Genomic DNA, 22,896 nt, shown 5'->3' with positions numbered 1-22,896 from the left:
ACCAGATCTTTTGTTCTGCCGTTTTATTTGGCAAAGGAAGCATTTCCCGCCTCTCCATTCCCAGTGGGAACTAAAGATTCCCAGCCCATACTTCCCACAATCCCCTGCACTGCTTTGCACTTGCACCAGCATAGATGGTAGAAAATGAGAGAAATGCCAGTGTGCCCACATCATGGAGAAAAATGATGTGTATGAGTTTGAATAATGCAAAATAAGAAATATTTGATAAATCACTCTATGTGGTGAAGTAACAGTTCTCATTAATAATAATAATAATTAGGACTTGGCATTTAACAAAATATTTTAATATCACAAAGCAAAAAAAATGTGTTTACTAAATTTTGTATTGTTCTTCTGTAATTTTGAAGGGCTAATTATTATTGTTCTGTTCAATTTCACTTAATATCAATACTTTGGTAAATATTTAGGTCATATACATTTTAGAACTTCTATCATTAATTATGAAACATTGGTTTGGAACAGATATTTTTGTAGTAATTTTGAATATTGCAAAGATGGTCACACTTTAAAAGTTTCTATATTCTAGTGCTTTCTGGAACATTAAATTTTTTACGATTAATAGGTTTATGTACTTATATTTTAGTTTTGCCCATTTTTTCCCCAAGTAAATTATTAACAAAGGGTCTTTATTATTCAACATAGACTTTTTAGAGATTTTAACCATTTTGCATTGTCATATCCTCATCAAAAATATACCTGGAGTTGCGTTTTATTATGTGTTAGCAATCCTTTGTCGAACTCTTCTGCAATCAAAACACTGACCCATACGTACTCTAGCAAATTTCACAAAGAGATTTCAAAAAATGTTTCCACCATGGCAGTCCTTAGGGCTACTAAAGTAGTTTAACATCCCTAACAAAGCTTATTAAGAAATCTTTCAGAACATATTTTCACGAAGAATAAGAATAAAACAGAATAAAATTACAATACATTGCATTTTATTATTTTTTTCCTGTAAACACACAGCTTATACCTGGGAAACAGCTTTATAGCTTATGTGTGAAATTGTAAACAATCCTTCAAATAAAGTGCCAATGGCATGAAACCTGAATGGAACTCACGTTTTAAAGTAAAATTCATCAGAAGGTTGTCCAGAAAAAAAAATTGGACACACACAAAAAACCTGCTGTGTGAAAAAGAGCAGTGAATACTTTGAAAAAAAGTGCATTTCAAATACACTTAAACATTTACCTCTCTCATTCAGTCATAATTAGGCTGCAAGACTGACTGAATGACAAACTGATCACAGAACATGTTTGTAAAGCTTTAAATGTTAACTGTTAAAAGCAATGTTATCAGCTTTTACCCCATTGGATTCAACGGAGACAAGTGAAGTCAATTAGACTTCTTGGGGGTCGAGCGTACTGCGCAGACTCAAACTGAGCTTGATGACGTAGATGTCACGTAAGCAACCTGTCTGACAATTGTAAGTCTTCTAATCGCTGTGCCAAGAGAAATCTGAATCACCCACCATATCTTGCAGACGTTGTTGAATAATTTTTGTTCTGTTGCTTTTATGGACTCTCTATGAGCTTCTCCCTTGACTTCATACCTCCACGTTCCCCTGATAGCCTCATAGACAGTAAAAGATTGCTTGAGCTTCTCCTCTTGTCCATACGGTAATTTTTCTACTGTGCGACAGAGTCGCAGGTTATGACGCAATTGTTAGCCTATTTTTACAAAAACTGCTTCTGCGGGGCCACAGCATAAGATACAACGTAATGGAGCCTTTTATACATTTTCGTGTTTCTTTAGAAATAATCAATGGACAAATGGAGTCTTTAAACACCTCAGATGTAAAGTTATTCGCTGTCAAAGTGACGCCAAAATGAATGGGAGTCAATGGAATGCTAACAGCAGGTGGGGGTCTGCTAGCCAATGGCGGTGCCCAGGGATGCTTCAATAAAATATGAAACCCTGCCCCCCTGGCTGAATGCTGCAGCGACGCTGTTCGGGAAGCACATGACATAAAACAAGGCCAGCTATTGGCTAATCTCTACTTCTGCTGTACTGGCTGAGTAAAACCTCCGGTGGCTCATTACTGCCACACTTTGGTCACCGCAGATTTAAAATATCCACGAAATGAGCCACTTACGGCAAATAAAAGTTATTTAGCAACTAATCGATGACTAAATTAGTTGACAACTATTTTAATAATCGATTTTAATCAATTAAATCGATAAGTTGTTTCAGCTCTAATCCAATCTACACAAATTTTTGACAACTCACTTTTGGTAACTGTTCATGTTAAATGAACTGTTTATCTAATGTATATTCATGATTACTTGTAAATTAGCTTGTAGAAATTCTCAGCATATTGTTTTGGTTTTAATGAGCACTGTTAATGCTACACAAATAATGTGGTTTTCATATTCAGCTTGTCAACAGTCTTTACAAAACATTAAAAATAATAGCCAAACAAAATTTTCTAAAATCAATAATTGCAAATCAATAATCATATAGGCCTACAAGCTGCACATTATTATATATATATATATATATATATATATATATATATATACAGTACAGACCAAAAGTTTGGACACACCTTCTCATTCAAAGAGTTTTCTTTATTTTCATGACTATGAAAATTGTAGAGTCACACTGAAGGCATCAAGGGCTATTTGACCAAGAAGGAGAGTGATGGGGTGCTGCGCCAGATGACCTGGCCTCCACAGTCACCGGACCTGAACCCAATCGAGATGGTTTAGGGGTGAGCTGGACCACAGACTGAAGGCAAAAGGGCCAACAAGTGCTAAGCATCTCTCGGGGAACTCCTTCAAGACTGTTGGAAGACCATTTCAGGTGACTACCTCTTGAAGCTCATCAAGAGAATGCCAAGAGTGTGCAAAGCAGTAATCAAAGCAAAAGGAGGCTACTTTGAAGAACCTAGAATATGACATATTTTCAGTTGTTTCACACTTTTTTGTTATGTATATAATTCCATATATAATTCCACATGTGTTAATTCATAGTTTTGATGCCTTCAGTGTGAATCTACAATTTTCATAGTCATGAAAATAAAGAAAACTCTTTGAATGAGAAGGTGTGTCCAAACTTTTGGTCTGTACTGTATATAATGTATAATATATACACACACACACACATATACATATATATATATATATATATATAAATAAATGTATATATATATATATAAATAAATGTATGTGTGTGTGTTTGTGTGTATATATATATATATATATATATATATATATATATATTAGGGCTGCAACTAACGATTATTTTGATAATCGAATAATCTGTCGATTATTTTTACGATTAATCGATTAATCGGTTTATGTACTTATATTTTAGTTTTTTCCATTTTTCCCCCAAGTAAATTATTAATAAATGGCCTTTATCATTCAGCATAGATTTAAGAGATTTTAACCATTTTGCACTGTCATATCCTCATCAAAAATATACCTGGAGTTGTTTTATTGTGTTAGTAATCCTTTGTCGAACTCTTCTGCAATCAGAACACTGACCCATACTCTAGCTAATTTCACAAGATTTCAAATAATGTTTTCACCATGGCAGTCCTTAGACCTCCTAAAGTAGTTTAACATCCTGAACAAAGCTTATTAAGGAATCTTTCCGAACATATTTTCACGAAGAATAAGGATAAAACAGAATAAAATTGCAGTACATTGTATTTTATTATTTACTGGGAAAAAGCTTTATAGCTTTTGCTGTGAAATTGTAAACAATCCTTCAAAAAAAGTGCCAATGGCATGAAACCTGAATGGAACTCACAATTTAAAGTAAAATCCATCAGAAGGTTGTCCAGAAAAAAAAATAGGACACACACAAAAAACCTGCTGTGTGAAAAAGAGCAGTGAATAATACTTAGAAAAAAAAGTGCATTTCAAATATCTACATTTACCTCTCTCATTCAGTCATAATTAGGCTGCACGACTGAATTTTGAACTGTTAAACGACAAACTGATCACAGAACATGTTTGTAAAGCTTTAAATGTTAACTGTTAAAAAGCAATGTTATCAGCTTGTATGACTAAACATTTGCAAACAACATTGTACTGAAGAATCTGCACAAATGAAAGTCTTAGGGGCCGTTCACAAATCGCGCCTAAAAACGCGTGGAAAACGCTAGGCGCACCGCTTTCTCCTTCTTTCCAAAGCGCTCGCGCAGAAGCGCCCCTGAGGCGTCTGCCTTTGCTAAGCAACCATGACGTGCTCTCTCCTTGAAGACGCGGAAATTTCAGCAAAGGATAAATGGATTTGCAGCTCAAAAAATCGCTTGCAGTAGCTCTGCTACTAAATTTATTTCAAAATGGAAATCCATATACAACTATGATCAGCTGTTCCTTTCATCTTGACTGAGCTTTTAACGTTGTTACGGGAAAGGATGAAGCTGATTGGTTAGTTCTTGTCACATGACCCGCGGTGCGGTTGCTGCATTCTGAAAAGTTGAGATGTTTTTAACTCGATGCGGTGCGGTGTTGGAAATAACGAACTTGAGCGCGCAAAAGACGCGATATGTGAACGTCCCCTTAAACAGTGCAGTAGTGCAGGTTACTCTTCTTTTTTTAAAGGCTCAATGTAAAGTACTCCCACATCACGCTGAATGCTGCAGACATAGACATCATATGATGTCTATGGCTGCAGAGACGCTGTTCGGGAAGCACGTGACATAAAACAAGGCCAGCTATTGGCTATTCGCTACTTCTCCTGTTGTACTGGCTGAGTAAAACCTCCGGTGGCTCATTACTGCCACACTTTGGTCACCGCAGATTTGAAATATGCACGAAATGAGCCGCTTACGGCAAATAAAAGTTATTTAGCAACGAATCGATGACTAAATTAGTTGACAACTATTTTAATAATCGATTTTAATCGATTAAATCGATTCGTTGTTTCAGCTCTAATATATATATATATATATATATATATATAAAATGTGCATACACTAAAAATATAAGCAAGTCATTCAGAAGCTGATTCCTCAAAGTGTAAACATCATTTTGTTTGCTTAAGTGGTCTGGCAACTTCAGGCTCAACTGGCATCAGTTTGAGGAGGCACCACCCACTTAGCTGTACAACAGAATCAAGCTCTTTTCTTTTTATTTCTAGTATATTTGCAATGAAATTATCTTTCACATACTCTCTTAGATCATTCTGTTTGAGTGGTACTGCTTAATGCTTTCATTTCAGTTCTAGCCATGTTTACTTTGTGCTCCTGGAAACAGTCGCCTAGACGTATCACATTCTCCTGAGGGGCTCACAACACAAACACCTCCTGCGTGAGGTATGAAATGATTATTATGGCATGACAAAAGTCACCAGCTAATAAGCAGGACTGTATTTCAATTATGTCCTGAAGGTCTCACTCTAAATATCTTCTGAGTGTGTGTGTGTGTGTGTGAGTGATGGAGAAACTTCTTAAAAGTGCCAGTTGGTTTACTGATCCCCTCTCTCCGAGGAATATGAGCGGTCTTCTGCCTGCTAGCGTCTCTTTGGTGTAATTGAAGCTGGTTTCGCATCTGCTGTGTGTGAGAGAGTGTTAATCAACACACACACACACACACACACACCTCCACACCCTGCACTCTTTCTTTAGCTCTAGAAGGAGATTACACAGATTAGCCTGCTGGATATTAGACTCCCTCACAGTTTATTTCAGACAAACACAAAAACAACACAAACAAACCCTAGTTATACTGTACGCTCCACACAAGCTTTATGTAACATTTTTATACCCACATGACTACTTCTACAACAGGTGTTGAGGAGGGTTACTCGAAGAGCTCTGACCCAACCAAAGATTTGTCTCTGCGTATCTGCTGCCAGGAGCTCTAGTCATCCCTGAGATTACCTGAAACATGACGCTGCGCTTGTGTCAACACAACACACTGACTAGACCTGATGTGTCAGGCACTGACTCACTTTTATCTGAACAAAACTTTTTTTACGCTGTTGTATTTATCATCCATGTCTGTCCTGTCTTAAAGGGGAAGCACATCATTTCTGTAGCACTTTCTAAATAGGTTGCCACTCCACTTATTCATCCACTGGTTGGACAAACAATTGGCCACATCCGCAACTCACACCAATATAAATAATATCATGCTAAAAAATATTCAGAAACAATGTTTATACACAGTGGAAAGTCTACCTACTCTTAAGTGGCAAATCACATTCACCACTGTCATTTAAATAGGAATCTTTTTGATTGGTAATTTTGTGTATGGGCAAAAGCTTTTCCCGTGTAGATTTTGGTCGTGTGGATTTGCCATATTGAGAAACAAAAAGCTGCTTGGTTTGTGAGCTGTGCTTCATTCGTTAAAAATAACCAATGGATCAATTTTGCAGAAATTTCACTAATGTGACCACACCTTTATAGTTATCTCTGTACATTAAAGTGCCCCTATTATGCCATTTTTAAGGTCGCTAATATTGTTTTATGAGTTATTTGATTTTACCTAATTTATTTAAGGATTCTTAAACGACTCGTGCAAAGCAGTTCAAAGAATTGATCTCTAAACCTCGCTGTGATTGGTCAGATGACGCAGTCCTTTGTAAAACATGACATTATGCAAATATGTTTTTTAATGCTATTCGTAAGACGGGAAGAAAGAGGCGAGAACCGCCGAACATTTAAATCAAACTTTAATAACCAAATAAACACAAAACAGCGCGACAGCCTCTCACGGACGACTGCCGCGCACAAACAAAACCAAAACACAAAATAAAACCCAGGACTGGTTCTCTCTTGTCCTTCACTGTCGTAACTCCTCTTTAATCCTTCCGGATCTCCTCCGTGGGACTCGAGACCGGTGAGTGGTGCAGGTGTCACTCATTTCCAATTACTCCACTGGCCTTGACCCGTTCCCACAGCTCTCGGCCCCGCCCCACTCGTCACGGTGTTACTTTGTGACGTAGAGCAATAACAGCAATAACAGATTTGAATTCCTGACGACTTGTTTAGGTGATTGCAGATATTTTGCAGATTGCAGACATATTGCAGATAGTTTATGTTCACATACAGCTACATGACACACTGCATGAAGGTAATCATTCGAAAAGGAATAATGGGGCACTTTAAAGCAAAAGCAATTAGTAATGGGCATTTTTGTGATTTTGATCAACATTAGGTTTAAAAAACGAGTACTTGAGTATTCAGGGGAAGGGTATGGCCATAATGGAGATAATGAAAATATCTGAAGACTTAAGTACAAAAAATGTATATATTTTTATAAAAATATGACATGAAAACCTTTCTATGAAAACAATTATTTAGTGATTAGAACACTGTTAGATTATGATTATGATGCAGCAATGTTATAAAAAAATAAGCATTTAAAAAAGAAATAGCTGCCTAAGGCAAAGCTGAAGAGTTGCTTTATCCCAATAAACTGAAGCCCATTCTATGACACATCCTGTGATAATAATCAGATAACTTGGATATATAACATAGACGTAACACTACAACTTGTAGCCTATCTGCAGAAAATGATTCCAATGCCAGTGAAAGGGCGCAAGAGAAAGAGCTACTGCCATGATGCGCTTTCATGACAGCGTGCTGCTGAAGCACAGACAAGGATAGCAGATAGAATTTACTATAGATTTCACATTCTATAAAGGTCTAATTATAATTTTATGTTTATGACAGATTTGTGCTCTATTTTCACCTATATTATCAAGTGATTCCTGAAATCTCCTGTGCATTTTCGAAGCCATAAGAAGTACAAAAACTGCTGCTGAACAAACATATAAAAGCAATATGACGATCGGTCAATCTCGGACATTGCATTTGAGCATGAAACTAAACACTGGTAATATGCATGGTGCTAAATGTAAATATCCCAATGCCTCCTATATTAGATTAATCAGATATGTATGGTAGCTAACCCAGACATTATTACTGTACTTGACATTGAAGCCATGCTTCTCTCTCTTCTCACCTCTATACTTTGGAATGCATTTTGTGACCAACTAAACAATCAAAGCTCAGGGTGCCATCCAAAGTGCTGCTATAACCAATCAGAAAAAAAGATATTTTTCCTGATCGACCGTCATTGTCACGGCCGAGTACTCACTCTATCACTGTTGCACATAAAAGCAATAGCTTTTATCATAATTGTATTACCTTTATATGACTTTCTTCAATTAAACACAAACTGAGATGCAAAATATTCAGACTGTGAATGGCTACCGTCAAGCTCTGAAATGGAAAAACATAAGAAATAAAAATATCATACAAGTGTGCACTGTATTCCAAGGCTTCTGAAGCCATGTACTATAGGCTATTTTCTGTGACCCAAAGACACATGAGATCAAAGCCAGGTGACATCAATAATCTCATGACATTTCAACACAACCACAAGAACTAAAGTTACATTTGATACTCACAGAGATGGGGTATATTTGTAATATCCTTTGACTAGCCACCAGTTAGTAATTGAAAGGCTTCGGAAGGCTTGGAAAGAGGATTAATTAATTCATTTTGAAGATTTTTTGCCTTTGTCTATAGAGGAAAGAACAGATAGAAAGAGATGGGGATGATGAGCTGCTTGACTTGTTTGTCTCAATTTGTCACAATTTCCTTTGTATGGAAAATTTGTCATACAGAAAATTTGAAAAAAGTCAAAAAAAAGTTTTTTTTAATAACAATATTCATTTCTGAGTGAATTAAGGAAGAAAACACGCTGAACAGAATTGCACAGTTCACCTTCAAAATTTTCCCCTAGAGCCAATAGACAAACTACACCTTATTCTTTCTCTTCCTCTGAAGGAGGAACAACAATAAACTTTGCCATGACTTGACTTGAGATGGGGGCAGAGAAAGAGAGAAAGAAAGGGAGTGGGGGAGCCTAAGAGGGGAGAGGAGGGCAAATCTTAAAAGGGGAATGGTGAATGAGTAACAGCAGCATGACAATAGCTGTGAAAGCATGAATACTGGCCTGAGCCGAGGGGGTGACGGAACAAAAACACACGGGCCAGAGTGACTCAACACATTCAAAAGAGCACTACTGGAGGCAAAACGTAAGATTGTGTGTTTGTGTGTGTGTGTGTGTGTGTGTGTGTGTGTGTGTGTGTGTGTGTGTGTGTGTGCGTGTCTTGCCTGGCACACGAGTGCTATTCAAGAACATCAGTAAATTTACCGTAAGAAAAAAAGCTTGTTTGACCTCACTGCCACTTTAGAGAGCACTTTGGAGTGCACTGACCAAATCGATCAAAACACAAGTGTGCCACATCTTTTCATTATTCCTTGCTGCACTATAAAACAGAGGTTTATTTCTAGACCTCAGTCTCCAAACAGGCTCTAACATATCAGTAATGCAATCATATACAGTTCAAACACCATAATCCAACAGGATAGTTCTGATTTATACAAGCTTTTAGCTAATGTCAAGGTCCAACGGCATAAAGGCCAGTCTGAGTTACTTCAGAAAGCCTATTCGAGCATTAGCAATTTTCTGTTGTAGTCCTCTGAGCGAATCCTTTTCAAACTAGATTTTCAGCTCTGAGGAAAATGTGAGTGGTAACAAAGCAAATCTGGCTTTCATTTCACTTGCATTTTAATGTAACAATTATTTTAACACTTTTAAGGAAGCACCAAATAATGAATGCTAACTATTCATCATTACCTACAATGTATTGTTTATATGCAACACATAATAAAGTAACCAGTCCTAGTTTATTTTCAGATGTTTTTCTTTTTTTTTTTTTTTGAGGCAGACAGTCTGTCTCTCTGGTCACATTCAAATTCAGTTCAATGAAATTGTTTGGTTATGTTTGACATTTTTGTTTTCTTTGTTTGATTTTGTTTGTGTGTGTGAATGAGTATTCTGTTTGTTTTATTGTGTTTATTTTTTTTATTTGTTCTTCGTTTTGTTATTTTGTTTTGTTTGTTTTATTTGTGTGAGAGTATTTTGTTTGTTTTTGTTGTGTTTATTTGTTTTGTTTTGTTATTGTTTTGCTTGTTTTTATTTGTGTGTGAGAGAGTATTTTGAAAGACAGATCAACAAGCCACTGGATTTAAGCGGTCATAAATGTCACAAAACATGCAAACATGTTATATTGTCAAAGTTAAATTTTTATAGATTTATTCAAATTGGAACTATAAGCAACAGTATTTGTGATGGTTTTGCAGATGCATTGTTAGGGAGTGTCTAATCTCATCTGTGTGAAGCTTTGCCACTGACATTAATCATTCCACTTTTGGGTCTATGGGGCAGTACAGCCAACAACTCTGTCTTCAAACGCTCTTAATGAACAGAGGGGTCTGTGTGCATCCTGTTTAATCCACGGTCAATGGCCCAGCACTTAGACTACAGTATTATCTTTGTCTTTAAACATTGATGGAGGCCACAGAAGGTCAAACTGATGGATTTAACCAACCAAACATTTAGGGGCCCCCGAGATATACCACACAACTCCTTTTGTGTTCAATTACATAGACACCTCAATTACCTTTAAACCTAATCATTTTCCTCTTCTCTCTCTAAACAGTTTTATTAAAATCCTAATAAAACATCAATATGTTTACTGCTGTTTAACAGACCTTCTAAACTGACAAGCAGTAAAACAACCACAAAGAAAGTTCATCCGCAGCCATACGGGGTTAAGATTCTTTAGAGCTCAATGAGTAAATCGATGGTTATCAGGCTCTCTGCAAAAGAAACCACTAACGCTTGAGTTACCAGCCTGAAATATATTCAGATGACATGACTGGTGATGTAAGTACTTCACACAACAACACAGAGAACATGCATGGAACATCAGCATTGATCATCCTTCTGAATTATTCTTTTTAATGCAAACAAATGAACTGAGAAAAAAACCATTTGCTGCTGTGTGTGTGTGTGTGTGTGTGTGTGTGTGTACCAGCATCTATGCAAACGTTCCAAGCAGGCAGGCAAAGTTGTGTTGGAAAAGATCTTTGTATCAACAGCAAACTCAAGGATCTGTTTCTATACCCCATCAACACAACTAACTTATGACACAGATTTGTAATGCGCAGGTTTGCGAAGGTGGAAGCATGTCTCGCGGTGCAATTAGATTATGTTGTGCTGTTCTGAGCCCTTGATCTCATGCTGTGGAGGAGGTTCAGCGGTGACTCAAGAAGTCTCAACTCTATACAGCAGGAGCTTGTATCTGTTACACAAGACCGAAGAAACTAGACAAGTGCGGTGAAATCCATCTCACACAACCAAGACGAGGTTAGCGGATGTGTTCTGTCACCCTAACAACCAAATCATCATGTGTCAAAACAAACACAATGCAGTCAATTAGCGATCAACCCAGGCATAGTTTTGTTTATTGAAAGGTACAAAAGCTGTCACTGGGGCAGTACCTTTTCAAAAGCTACTCCTTTGCATCCTAAGCATCCATATTGGTACATTGAAAGTACACAGTATTACTACCTACCTAAAAAGGTATAAAAAATTGTATGTAATGGAGATGTTTAGAATGCTCGCCTATTTGTGGTATTATTGTGAGAGCTTTCGCAATTTTTATTTGAAATGCACGTTTGAGCTCTTTTGTTGAGCAAATAGATTTTCCGCTCTGAAGAATAAAGATGGTGTGTTTCACCAATGTCTGAATAACCCTGAAAGATGCTAATTTTTAACAGTATTTGCTAAGGCAAGTCACATTAGTGAAATTTCACACAAAGAAAGATTCCTTGTCAGTATTATCAGCAGTGTAGCGATGCATGAAGCAGAGCTCAAGCGAAAGTCAAACCACGCAGCTTTCTGTAGATCTACGTACACTCAAATCCACCAATGCGACTTAAATGTATTGCAAAATCTGCATGGGGAAATTTTTCATCTCTCATTAATTTGTTAAGTGTTATTATTAATAATGTGTGTTTATGATGAACTGGATTAGATTGATAAATCATGAACATCCCTCCTAGCAACCACGCAAAACAAAGTAGCAAGCACATAACAGCACAGATTCGACTCGGAACACCTTGGCAACTGTCTGGCAAACAAACAGCCTCACATTGTGGAGTTCTGCACAGGCAAGCACAGCTTTGACCCAACTCACTAAAAACCATCATCTAGCAGACTAGCACTATCTGTCAGTGTGATAAACCTCAATGTTCTCTCTCTAGATAATCTGCACCAGAGGTCTGATGTGGTATGACTCTAGTCTCAACCAAACAATTAGCAAGTTCTGAAGTGCGCGCACACACACACAAACACAGTAATTGGCCCCCGATGCCTCTCTAAAGCCTAATGGGAGATGGCGATTCTGCCAGCTGGACACGCTTCCCGTTACATATCTTATCAGGAGTCGGTGTTCATCAAACAGTTGAATCTCAATCAGATTTGCACTTTTCGCACCCTATCGAGTATGATTATGTGGAACCTGGAAAGGAGAGAAGCAGATATATTGAAACACCATATGAACTGTGTGTTCATTAAACCATGTGGCACGTGTGCAGTGAGATACCGCGCCATGTGTGCATGTATGCATTGTATTTTTCTTATTTTTTGCTGTATTATCAGCAACACAAAAGCACAAAGCAGCATCAACTCAACTCGATTGTTTAGAATATTAAACATGCAAATGAGTTCATTTTTAGATAAACAGAAGCATGTTTTTTGTGAAGTAGAAGTAAATACTGTGTAAAATAGGTAACAGGCAAAGAAATGTACATATTTTGGTAAAACTACTATATACTGTAATATACTGTAATATGGAGCCCTGCACATGACATTAAGGTAAAAATTTAAATTAAATTAAAAATTAATATTAAATTAAATTTTGTTTGCAATCTTGAAAACTGAGACAAAGTTACCGAATCCAGTACTGTGAATGCACTAATTTTTTTTATTACACTCCATAAACAAAGCATACTTGTGCATGTATCAAGCATACAAGAGCCAGCCGTCGCAACAACTAATCTCGAAAAATACGTTGCATAAAAGTGTCACAGCAAAAATAGCTCTGACAATTATCTGCATTTTTCACACACACATATACATACATATATATATATATATATATATATGCACTCCAGACCTAAACATGCCCTCTCGCATACACACTCACGCAAATAGAGTCTCCAACAGCTGGCACTAAAAGAAAGCACACACACTTATACGAAACACAGCTGGCGAGCACTCAAAACAAAAATGACACAAAACAGACAACCAACACACACACAAACTTGAACTTTTGCCTAGCAGAGCTGAATTCATAAATAAGTCCTTCACTAGCTCTGAATCTGAGAGGCTCATTTGCATAGGAAAAATGACCTACTGTTCTATATTCAGTAGTAATGCACAGGGTTGACCACATCCTAACACAACAGGAAATATTTTATGAAAAAAGGACTACTCGAATGACCCATAAAACACAAGGGACCATCTAAAAAGCTCAGTGAGCTACCTAACTTTTTATTTTTTAAACATTATACAGCTAAAAAGATGCTGCGAGGTTTCTTGCTAACAACAAATGTGAGAAGATTTTGTTGTATGGACATGCTGATTTGTTGCATAACCCACATGAGTAAGTTACATGCATCAACTCTGCCATGAAATGGTCATTGTGTCACTGTGTACGTATACGGGATCTGCTGTTTGCCTGATTGGGAAAGGCAGTCAGTGTCATTTTTACGTCCTTGTTATCACTTTATGACACGAACGTGTGGGTGTGTGGACTGAACCCTTCAAAATGTTTTAAGATCTAAAAAGAACCTCTTTGATGAATGACAACATTAAAAAAGTACATGATAGCATGAAAGCAATAAAAAGTACATTTAAAAAAAAAAGGGAAGAAAACAAAAAGCCAAACTCTTTATCTGGAAAAATGATGCGCTCAAAAACTATCAAAACATTAGTTGTATCTTTGACAAAGATGTTGCAAAACCACTGTTCTACAACAGAGATATATTGATATATCTATATACTGGAGATCGGTTTCCAAGACTGGGATAAAAAATGTGTTTTTCTAAAACACTGTGGGAGAAATCATGCATTTCTGTCGAAATTTGTTCAGTTAAATCGAGTCATAGTTTCCGCAGATCATCTGCTCCCATTCTGTCATCATCTACCCACCCTCACCAAACTCTATATGACCCACAGAGCACAAAAGTAGATGCAATGAAATGAAATAAAAAAAGACTTCAGTGTTGTTCACTGAGCCAAGGTCCAAAGTGTACCTCTGGACTAATAGTTTTTAAATGATTTTAATAGGGATTACTTTCACAATGTCTTAAGGAACTTTAAAAGCTTTAAAGTTTTAGTATAATGGACTTTCAACAGAGGGACAGAAATCTACTTTTGAAAAATATCTGCATTTCCGTTTCAGAGATGGAATTCTTACAGGTTTGTAACAATGAGGGTTAGTCAGGCAATTTCTATGGAAGCATATGGGTAGCATTATTCAATTTGGAATGTAATATGCATAATGTGCACATTGAAAATGCATTCCGAGCCGATCATGTCTCCGCTCCCTCGCGCCATGTCAATCAGTGCGTGAACAAGGCGGGGCTTGCAGAAGGTCAAGAGACTCAATACTCAAGAAGAGGATTCAAGTGAGAGAACATGGACAAGACCGTTGGTCCATGTACGTTTTGATCATTTCGGTTTATGGCTTCAATATTTCATTCGCACTTGTGGGCATTTGGTGAAATATTAAAGTTCTAGTCTGTGTCAATTACTCTCATAATAAATAATAATAATAATGTTAATAATGGTATTTTTCGGTATAAGTTGCATCAGTCCAAAAATACGTCATGACGAGGAAAAAAACATCTATAAGTCGCAATGGACTATAAGTCGCATTTATTCAGAACCAGGAGAAAACATTGCCGTCTACAGCGAGAGGGCGCTCTGGGGTAGGCTACAGGAGCACTGAGCAGCATAGAGCTAATTTTACTATTTTTATTTCAGAAATGTAACTATATTAATTTTTACAATTATTTATTAATGTCACACACACATACCTAGTGCCTTATGACTTAAAAGATGAGAGTGGTAAATTTTACAGACATGGAACTGTTCAGTCTATTATTGATTTTTATTTCCACTTCACTTTTATCCAAAGAGAGAGAACTATTTGCACTGTATTTATCAGTGGGACAATATTTATGCAATACTACAACCTAGAAATAATTTGCAGGTCTCAGCAGCACGAATTATGTGCCCAGCAACATCTGATTCAAATATTATGCTAATTAACAGTGAGCGGTGGTTTCAGACATTACAGTGCTTCACTCGCACTGACACTTATTCTGCCTGAAAGAATGAAAAGACCGAGCTGAAGATGGAGCGATTCGACCAATCAGATGAAAGCAGCGTTTCAGCTCCGCCCACAAGTGCGAATGAAATATTGAAGCCATAAACCGAAATGATAAAAACGTACACAGACCAACTGCCTTGTCCATGTTCTCTCACTTGAATCCTCTTCTTGAGATTTGAGTCTCTGACCTTCTGCAAGCCCCGCCTTGTTCACGCAGTGATTGACATGGCGCGAGGGGGCGGAGACGTGATCGGCTCGGAATGCATTTTCAATGTGCGCATTGAATTTTGCTACATTCATTGCGGGACATAGAATGCAAATGCAATCGTAAGTGTCTTGACTGTGAGTGTTAATGCATTTAAGAAAAATAGCATTAAAATGATAATTTTGCCACAGTTTTAACTTGAACATGTTATACATATCTAATCATTTCTGTAATACATTTTCATTTTAATTTTGCAACTTATAAAGCGTTCAAATTAGTATTCATTTTACATATTAAAACTGGTATATGAAATGGCAAATGAAAATTATGTAATTTAATTTTCATTTTCATTTTGCACCAAACGTTGCACAAATGTATTGGAAAATGTAAATGTAAATACAGAAATGCATTTTCATTTTACATAATGCATTGTCATTTTGCATATTACATTCCAAATTAAATATAGCTACCCATATGCTTCCATAAATTTCAAGTTTTCCTTTCTCTTTGGAGTGTTAAAAACTGATTGTGCATGGATAAGATTCCTTAAGTTGCAAAGACTAAAGTCTCAAAACAAAAGAGTTCAGTCAGCTGTCTTAACCGTGGCTTGTGTACTGCAAACACATGGGGGAAGTTGTGGCCTAGTGTTTAGAGAGTTTGACTCCTAACCCTAAGGTTGTAGGTTCGAGTCTCGGGCCGGCAACACCATGACTGAGGTGCCCTTGAGCAAGGCACTGAACCCCCAACTTCTCCCCGGGCACCGCAGCATAAATGGCTGCCCACTGCTCCTGTTGTGTGTTCACCGGCGTGTGTGTGTTCACTGCTGTGTGTGTGCACACGAATTCTGAGTATGGGTCACCATACTTACCTGTATGTCACATCACTTTCACATGAGCTACATCACTGTTTTGGTCACGTTCCCCTTTCGGAGTTAAACTGATGGTAAAACTAAGGACATTATTAACTGTCTTAACATTTATTTTGAAAGATGAAGCTCGTTATTATAGAAAGGGGCGTTACATTTCCGGCGAGTACTTGCGGTGTTCGGCCAATCACAATGAACTGGGTCGTTTGGCCAATCAGAGCAGACTGCTCTTGTCGGAAGGAGGGACTTTCTTGAAAATTATGCATTTAAGAGAGGTGGAGTATTTGTACAGTATTTGAAAAATAACGTGTTTTTTTTTTTTTTTACATTAAAGCATGTCAACATATTCTGTTACACCAAATACACAAAATAATGATGTTTAAAAAAAACATAATTTGACCACTTTAATTTCCCCTCATTCACAGCAAGAACGATAACTCTATTCGCATCCAAAGCAACAGATAACAATGTTCTGTTTATTATGTAGGTGCGCTGCAGTTATGTCATGTAGCTGCTGCCTTTAATGCTCAAGCTCTTCAAAGTCAGGTGGATTCCAACAGGCTGTCATTGTTTTTATCTTTCTTTCACACATGAACCATAAGCATTTACCCATATGAAAACAATATTATCTTTATAAAAGAACATCAAGACATTACTAAATGCTATCTGCTTTAAGCAGTTTGTTCCTTGTTGTTGTTTCATACAATTACTGAACAAACAGGCAACCGAATCCCAGGCAAAACTGCAACACAGCTCTGAATGTATGCCAAAAAACTAGACAGTTATTAGACCAATATCCAGACAGTCCAGACTTGCACTGCCACAGACACAGCCGTGCCTACAGGCTAATGTCGGACAGGAAACATTACTGATGGGGGATAACAGATCAATGCAAATAAGCCATGAGGAGAGTATCTTGCAGAATATAATCTAGGCCATCTTCAGAAAACCTTTTGAAAAGCATCCAACCGACACCAAATTTAAAACCTCTTTTGATGACCTGGATAAATGGGAATCTACACCCGACCAAGAAAGGAGAGAGATAAAAACCTAGAGGGCTAACAGGAATGGGAAAAGCAAGGGGGAGAGGGAAACCTGCCTCAGACAATGGAGGAGGGGTCTTGCCGAATGGACTCCAGTTGGGGGGAAAGAGGAGGGTCCCTATTTCAGCAAAAATATCACAACAATGGGAGCAGCCCACAAGCCCGTTTTATCAAAAAAAAAAAAAAAAGGAAAAAAAGGACTCTCTCACTCCCCTCTTTCTCTCAGCTGCTGTGGGGCTTAGTTGTGGTATGGAGTGTGTGTCTCTGAATAAAACACTGCCCCAAGCATGGTCACAAGAAACAAACATTTTCCTCTAATGCACACACAAAAAAACATTCACGGTGATTTCATTTGGAGGTTCCCTCTTGGTCCCAATGTTCCTCTTAGAGCTGTAATTTCAAATAACCAAATTTATTCCACTTCTCCGATGAAAACAAACTCAATCCGGGATGTCATCTCACCCTAAAGTGCTGAGGCACAGTCTAGCTTGTCTTATTGTTGTAGGGTGAAGTCAACAGCGGCGATATTATTACTCTGGTTATGAGTGTGGAGGTCTGTTTTAAAGGGGTCTTGGTGAATTGATGGGCCTGAGCTTTAGATCTGGGCCTCCAGCAAGACTGAACCCCTGACCTTCCTGAGGGAAAGTTAGTCCAGACTGGAGCTTCGGGAGAGTGAAAGAACAAACCAAGGCCCAATCCTTGCCTCCTTAGGCCTCCTAGCAAAAGAGACACTATCATCTTCCACCTACCTTCAAGTACACACTGCAACTTCAACCAGTAATATGTGAGCAACACCTAGTAATCATTCTCTACCTGATGTTAGGTGTGTCTGGGGAACATGATTATTATGGAAGGATTTTTTATACACTGGATCTATGCTTGGATTTCTAGCCTTTTTAAATGGAAGTTTCAGGCCTAGTTCTGTTGAAATGTTCCACACCCTCGGACGGATCCCAAACTGGTGCTTGTATTTTGGAGAGTCAGATGTACAGTACGGTTGTCAAGGCAACATGGTTATCCATGCAGAAAACTGATGTGGAAAAACCTCTACAGAAAAATATTCGACCATCTAAAATATCTAAAGACACGGCTTAATACACTAAGCCACAGAGTACAAAACTCAAAGAGCATTAATTTCCTACTGGAGATGCTCATTCTTGCCATTAATTATGCTGCATTTCATTTAATGAACTCGAAACAATTCTCATTCATGTCCTTAACAATGGCATACCAGAGCACAATGACTTAGAAAACGTAGGCCTCTTCCTCGCTCCAAAAAAATGTGTTTAGTTCAGTAGCTTTTGCAACAACTGTCTTTTTCCAGCATCACTCATAATAAACTCAGTTTGGACATGTGCCGATAAAAAAAAGCATGTTCAGTTACAGTGAACACTCTAAAAGCCTGAATGATACAGCCATTTGCCAGTTTGCCAATTTCAAATATTGGCTTAACTGGGTTATGATCATCTTAATAATGCATTTAAAATTACATTATCGGTATGTGAATATCAGAAATGCAGGTGGTTTTAGTACCGTTTAGTATAATTCATAAGTTGTAAATGCATTTGAGTAGCTAAATATTCCAGCTGTGGGTAACAAGTTACAAAAAAATGAGGTACAAGAACTGAAATGACAGTAAATGCCACTAACAGATAGCATCTAAGCTAGCTCAGTATAACTAACTGGTATTAGACTGCAGACCATGTGCGTGTGGGGGTTTGCATGGCTCAAAGACAAACTGCTTTATACCCACTTTGTGTAAGAGGAGCAGCAGATGGTCTTATTAGTGTTGCTGGCAAGAAGATGGATCTCAATACCAATGAGAGTGCACGCAAAAGAGCCGTCTACAACAATATCATTTTATAATATGACCAGTTCTGCGAGGTTTTCTCTGCTCTCAGATCAAATAGTAAAGTTGTACAGTGGGTCTGTGGTAAGATGGCTTAGCCCGAGAGCAGCTTCCACCTCGACAACAGGAAGAGAAGCGCAGCGCAGATGTCTTCAATCTCTAAAGCAAACACACCGGCCTCAAACTCAACAACCTGTCTTTAAAAACACAATAAACTGATGTACGGGCAGTGATTGAGTTCTTTAGGAACGAAAGTGAGGAGTAAAATGAACTTATCAGACGCTCCGCTTCCTACAAACATCTCTAAAGTGAAAGATCCGCTTTTTCTGGGGCGGGCGTGATGATGGTGGTGCTGGTGCAGCCCTGTAGAAGGGGCGCAGGTGAAGACCACACTCAAACAAAGGACATTAAACGCACTGGTACATCCCCCCCCCCCCCCCTCTCATCCCGTGAGCGCTTTCTTGAAGTCTTACCTGCGTGTGTAATGTCGGACAGGTCGTAGTTCTTGGCGGTGCGGGGGAACTCTTTGAGTTTGCGGTTGGAGAGGATGAGCGCTCCACAGGACGCAGCCTCTTCCAGCGCCTTCTCCACGCTCCTGCTGGCCGCTACGGTCGCCGGCAGCTGAGCTCCATCCCCGGCAGCCATCAAACACTAAATATTACCCAAATCTTACTCTGTACTGTGACAATCAGCCGTCCTAAACCTCCATCTCATCCGAGGCCGATCTAATAACGTTACACCCCAGAAAAGTAAGTTGTTGTACTCCAGAAGTGAAGTAAAATCCAGTGACTGATCAAAGTTGCGGTGAGTTGACAGTCCTTGTGCCGCAGCGAGCCGAAGACACTCACAGAAGGGGCGGAGCTTGCGGATTGAGCAAGTCTTGATTGACAGGACGGACACACCCAATACGAGCTCGGGAAATGAACACAAAAGCGCTGCTCTCATCTCAAAGGGGAAATGATAAAAAAAACAATTTGGACGTTCGGAGATTTTATTCAAACTTTACAAGCGTCACTACTGAAACCGAAGAAGTTTTCGCATTGTTTGCATACCGATAGCAGGACTGACAAGGTTCAACAGTAAGAGGAAGCTTCTAATGGATATATCACAAAGCATTTCCCCTACTTCAAGATCCATTAAACCTTTCTTTTACTGTCTATGATTAAACCATGTACACTTAGAGAGAGGAAATGAAGGACATAAATATTGCATTAACGTTATAGCATTAGTTCACCCTTAGTTTGCTTTATGGGTGTGAAACCAACAATACTGAGATAAAAAAAACACCATTGCTGGTTCTAGTTTTTTTATCTTTATTTTACTTTATATTAGTAATTACTTTATATTAAAACCTTAATAGAACTTTTATTAACTCTAAAAACATTTATTTGTAAGCCTACAGTATACAAAAGCTTGATATCTCTATTAACCTTTGAGTCATTAAAATCTACACGTACTGTAAAGCCATTTGAAATTTTGTGGAAATAAACATTCATATAACAAAAATAAATCTAAAACATTTATCTAAAAATATATATTTTTAAGTGAAATTAAAAATCAATCCCATAAAAGTTGCTGAAAAGGTTATACATCCATAAACTGTAATTTTTAGAGTTTTTTTTTTTTTTGTATAATGTATAAATGAGGTCATTATTTGTTTTTTTCAACCATGTTGTAATATTATGTTGGCAAGTTTGCCCGTATAGTACACAGAAAGCTTTCACAGAGTTATTGCTTACCCATGCATGCTTAATGTCTATCTGTTTTTTTGTTCAGTGTTTCTGAGTTCAGTGTTTTAGGCCTGACAGGGACACAAAGTGGGTCACAAAATTATCCACTGTGTCATTACTCCCCATGGAACAAACAGAGAGGAAGAGAGGGACTGAGTGAGTCCAGAGGAAGAGAAGGGATGAGAGGCCGTGAGAAAGTGTGAGGTCATAATCACAAATCTGTGTGAAGCCCCGTGATCTGATAGGAATATGCAATAAAACTACTAGTTTATTAAATAAGAATTGAAACACTGATTTAAGTCTTAACTGTACACGGTAAAAAATATTTTTGATGTAAATTGAAAAAAAAAAACTTTTTTGGAGTACATTTTACAAGAATTTCTATTTCAGTCTTTCTACTTTGAATATACACAATTAATTCAATGTGTTACTTGACACCTCTTCCATTTCCTGGCAATTTCTGAGTGAAAACTGTTTCTACACCACTCATTTTTCAGTGTAGTCTCTAATGTAATTGTGAGATTCTTGTGTTATTTTCTTGGTGGCATTTAATATAAATGACAAAGAGGCTCACAATATTACTGACACTAGAGTTATTTTATTTATTTATTCATTTGTTTGTTTGTTTGTTTTAGAGAACCACTTATTTAAAATAATATTTAAAATAATATAGTATAATAATAAATAATTCAGACTAAAGAGATTCTTTGGAAAATTATTGTGTGGCATGATGTGGTTATTAAATTTCTTTCCAAAATTCCCTTTCTGGTGTTGTCAAGAGTCATATCAGGGCAAAAATCCCCGTTAGCAGGCTGAAAATCCAAAGTTGATAAAAGAAGTTTAGTGCAAGGATGCATCCAGTATAGCCCTGGTGTCTTTGTGTAGAGCTGTGTAACAGCGTCCCCTGGCGTACAACTCAAAACAGAGTGTGTGGCAGAATGACTCAGAAAAACAGCCTACTTCATTTCAGAATATTTTACTTCAAATCTTTTTTTTTCTTTCTTTTTTTTCTTTTTGGTATTTTGTGTGACCCATTTCAGAATACTTTAACAGTAGACATTTGTAATCAATTAACATTTCTTATTTTTTATTGTTATTTAATTATACTTTAGTTCGTCTCCTATTTAACTGTTATGATTATTTTATGATTTAAAAAATGTCACTGTGTATTAAATGTGCTGTATACATAAAAATGAATAGGCTTGCCTTACAATATTGGCACTGTCTGAAAACATAACCTGTTTTTTAAACAAAAAATCCCAAAGTTATCACACCCCTCAGGTCAGGGGCTTCATGCATTCATGATTTTTGAGGGGGCACATTTTTTTGGGGGGGGGGGGGGGGGTGTATAAGTCATTCTACGACAGCACTGTATAACAGATATAGGCTTATTTTGTTATTATTTTTTTCCCTTTTTATTCAAAACAATTCCAAACATGCTTAATATATCAGGAAATATCTCGTTTCTCAAATATGTGCAGGTAAACGCGTTTTGCACCTTTATAGATTGCTATTTGATCAATATATGGAAATGTAGTGTAATCTATTAACTACACATAAAAACCTGACTTTTTACTTAAGTGCCATATCATGCCATAAAATATTTTTAATACGACTGAATTTGCATTTAATGTAAATTTTAATAACAATATTGTAAGATACTTATTTTAACACTTTCATTTTACAGAGAGTAAAGAACATTTACATTATCAAAAAACATTTTCATTCAGTCTAGCCAGAGTTCAGGCACTCTCAAAAATTCCCATTAAAATCACTGAAGCACTTTACATTATGAAACGAATATCTTACTTACATTCGTACGCACATCTGCACTTTTTGTTGTTTCTGATGAGAGAATTCGCTAAATAATTCAGTCAGCGAGCAAGTGAACAAAACTTTTCAGTGATGACTCTTCTGGACGTCTTTGATTGGCCATTGCATCCATAAGCGCAACAGAA

General features: G+C 37.4%; 1 protein-coding gene across 2 annotated transcripts in view; it reads right to left on the bottom strand.

Annotated features, from left to right (window-relative positions):
* The window catches only part of lrch4 (leucine-rich repeats and calponin homology (CH) domain containing 4), a 43,163-nt gene extending 23,086 nt beyond the window's left edge, over window positions 1–20,077 (bottom strand). The window contains exon 1 of one of the 2 annotated variants that reach the window (XM_059535727.1): window positions 19,682–20,077. In XM_059535727.1, the coding sequence (XP_059391710.1) occupies window positions 19,682–19,853 (172 nt within the window). In that variant the 5' untranslated portion in view covers window positions 19,854–20,077. The remainder of the gene's footprint in view (window positions 1–19,681) is intronic. The other variant, XM_059535737.1, reaches the window with a different exon arrangement.
* Between the last annotated feature and the right edge of the window lie 2,819 nt (window positions 20,078–22,896).

This window comes from Carassius carassius, chromosome 3 (genome assembly GCF_963082965.1).
Source record: "Carassius carassius chromosome 3, fCarCar2.1, whole genome shotgun sequence".
Classification (NCBI taxonomy): Eukaryota; Metazoa; Chordata; class Actinopteri; order Cypriniformes; family Cyprinidae; genus Carassius; species Carassius carassius.
The sequence above is the reverse complement of the archived record's forward strand: the minus strand, read 5'-3'. Positions and strand labels throughout refer to the sequence as shown.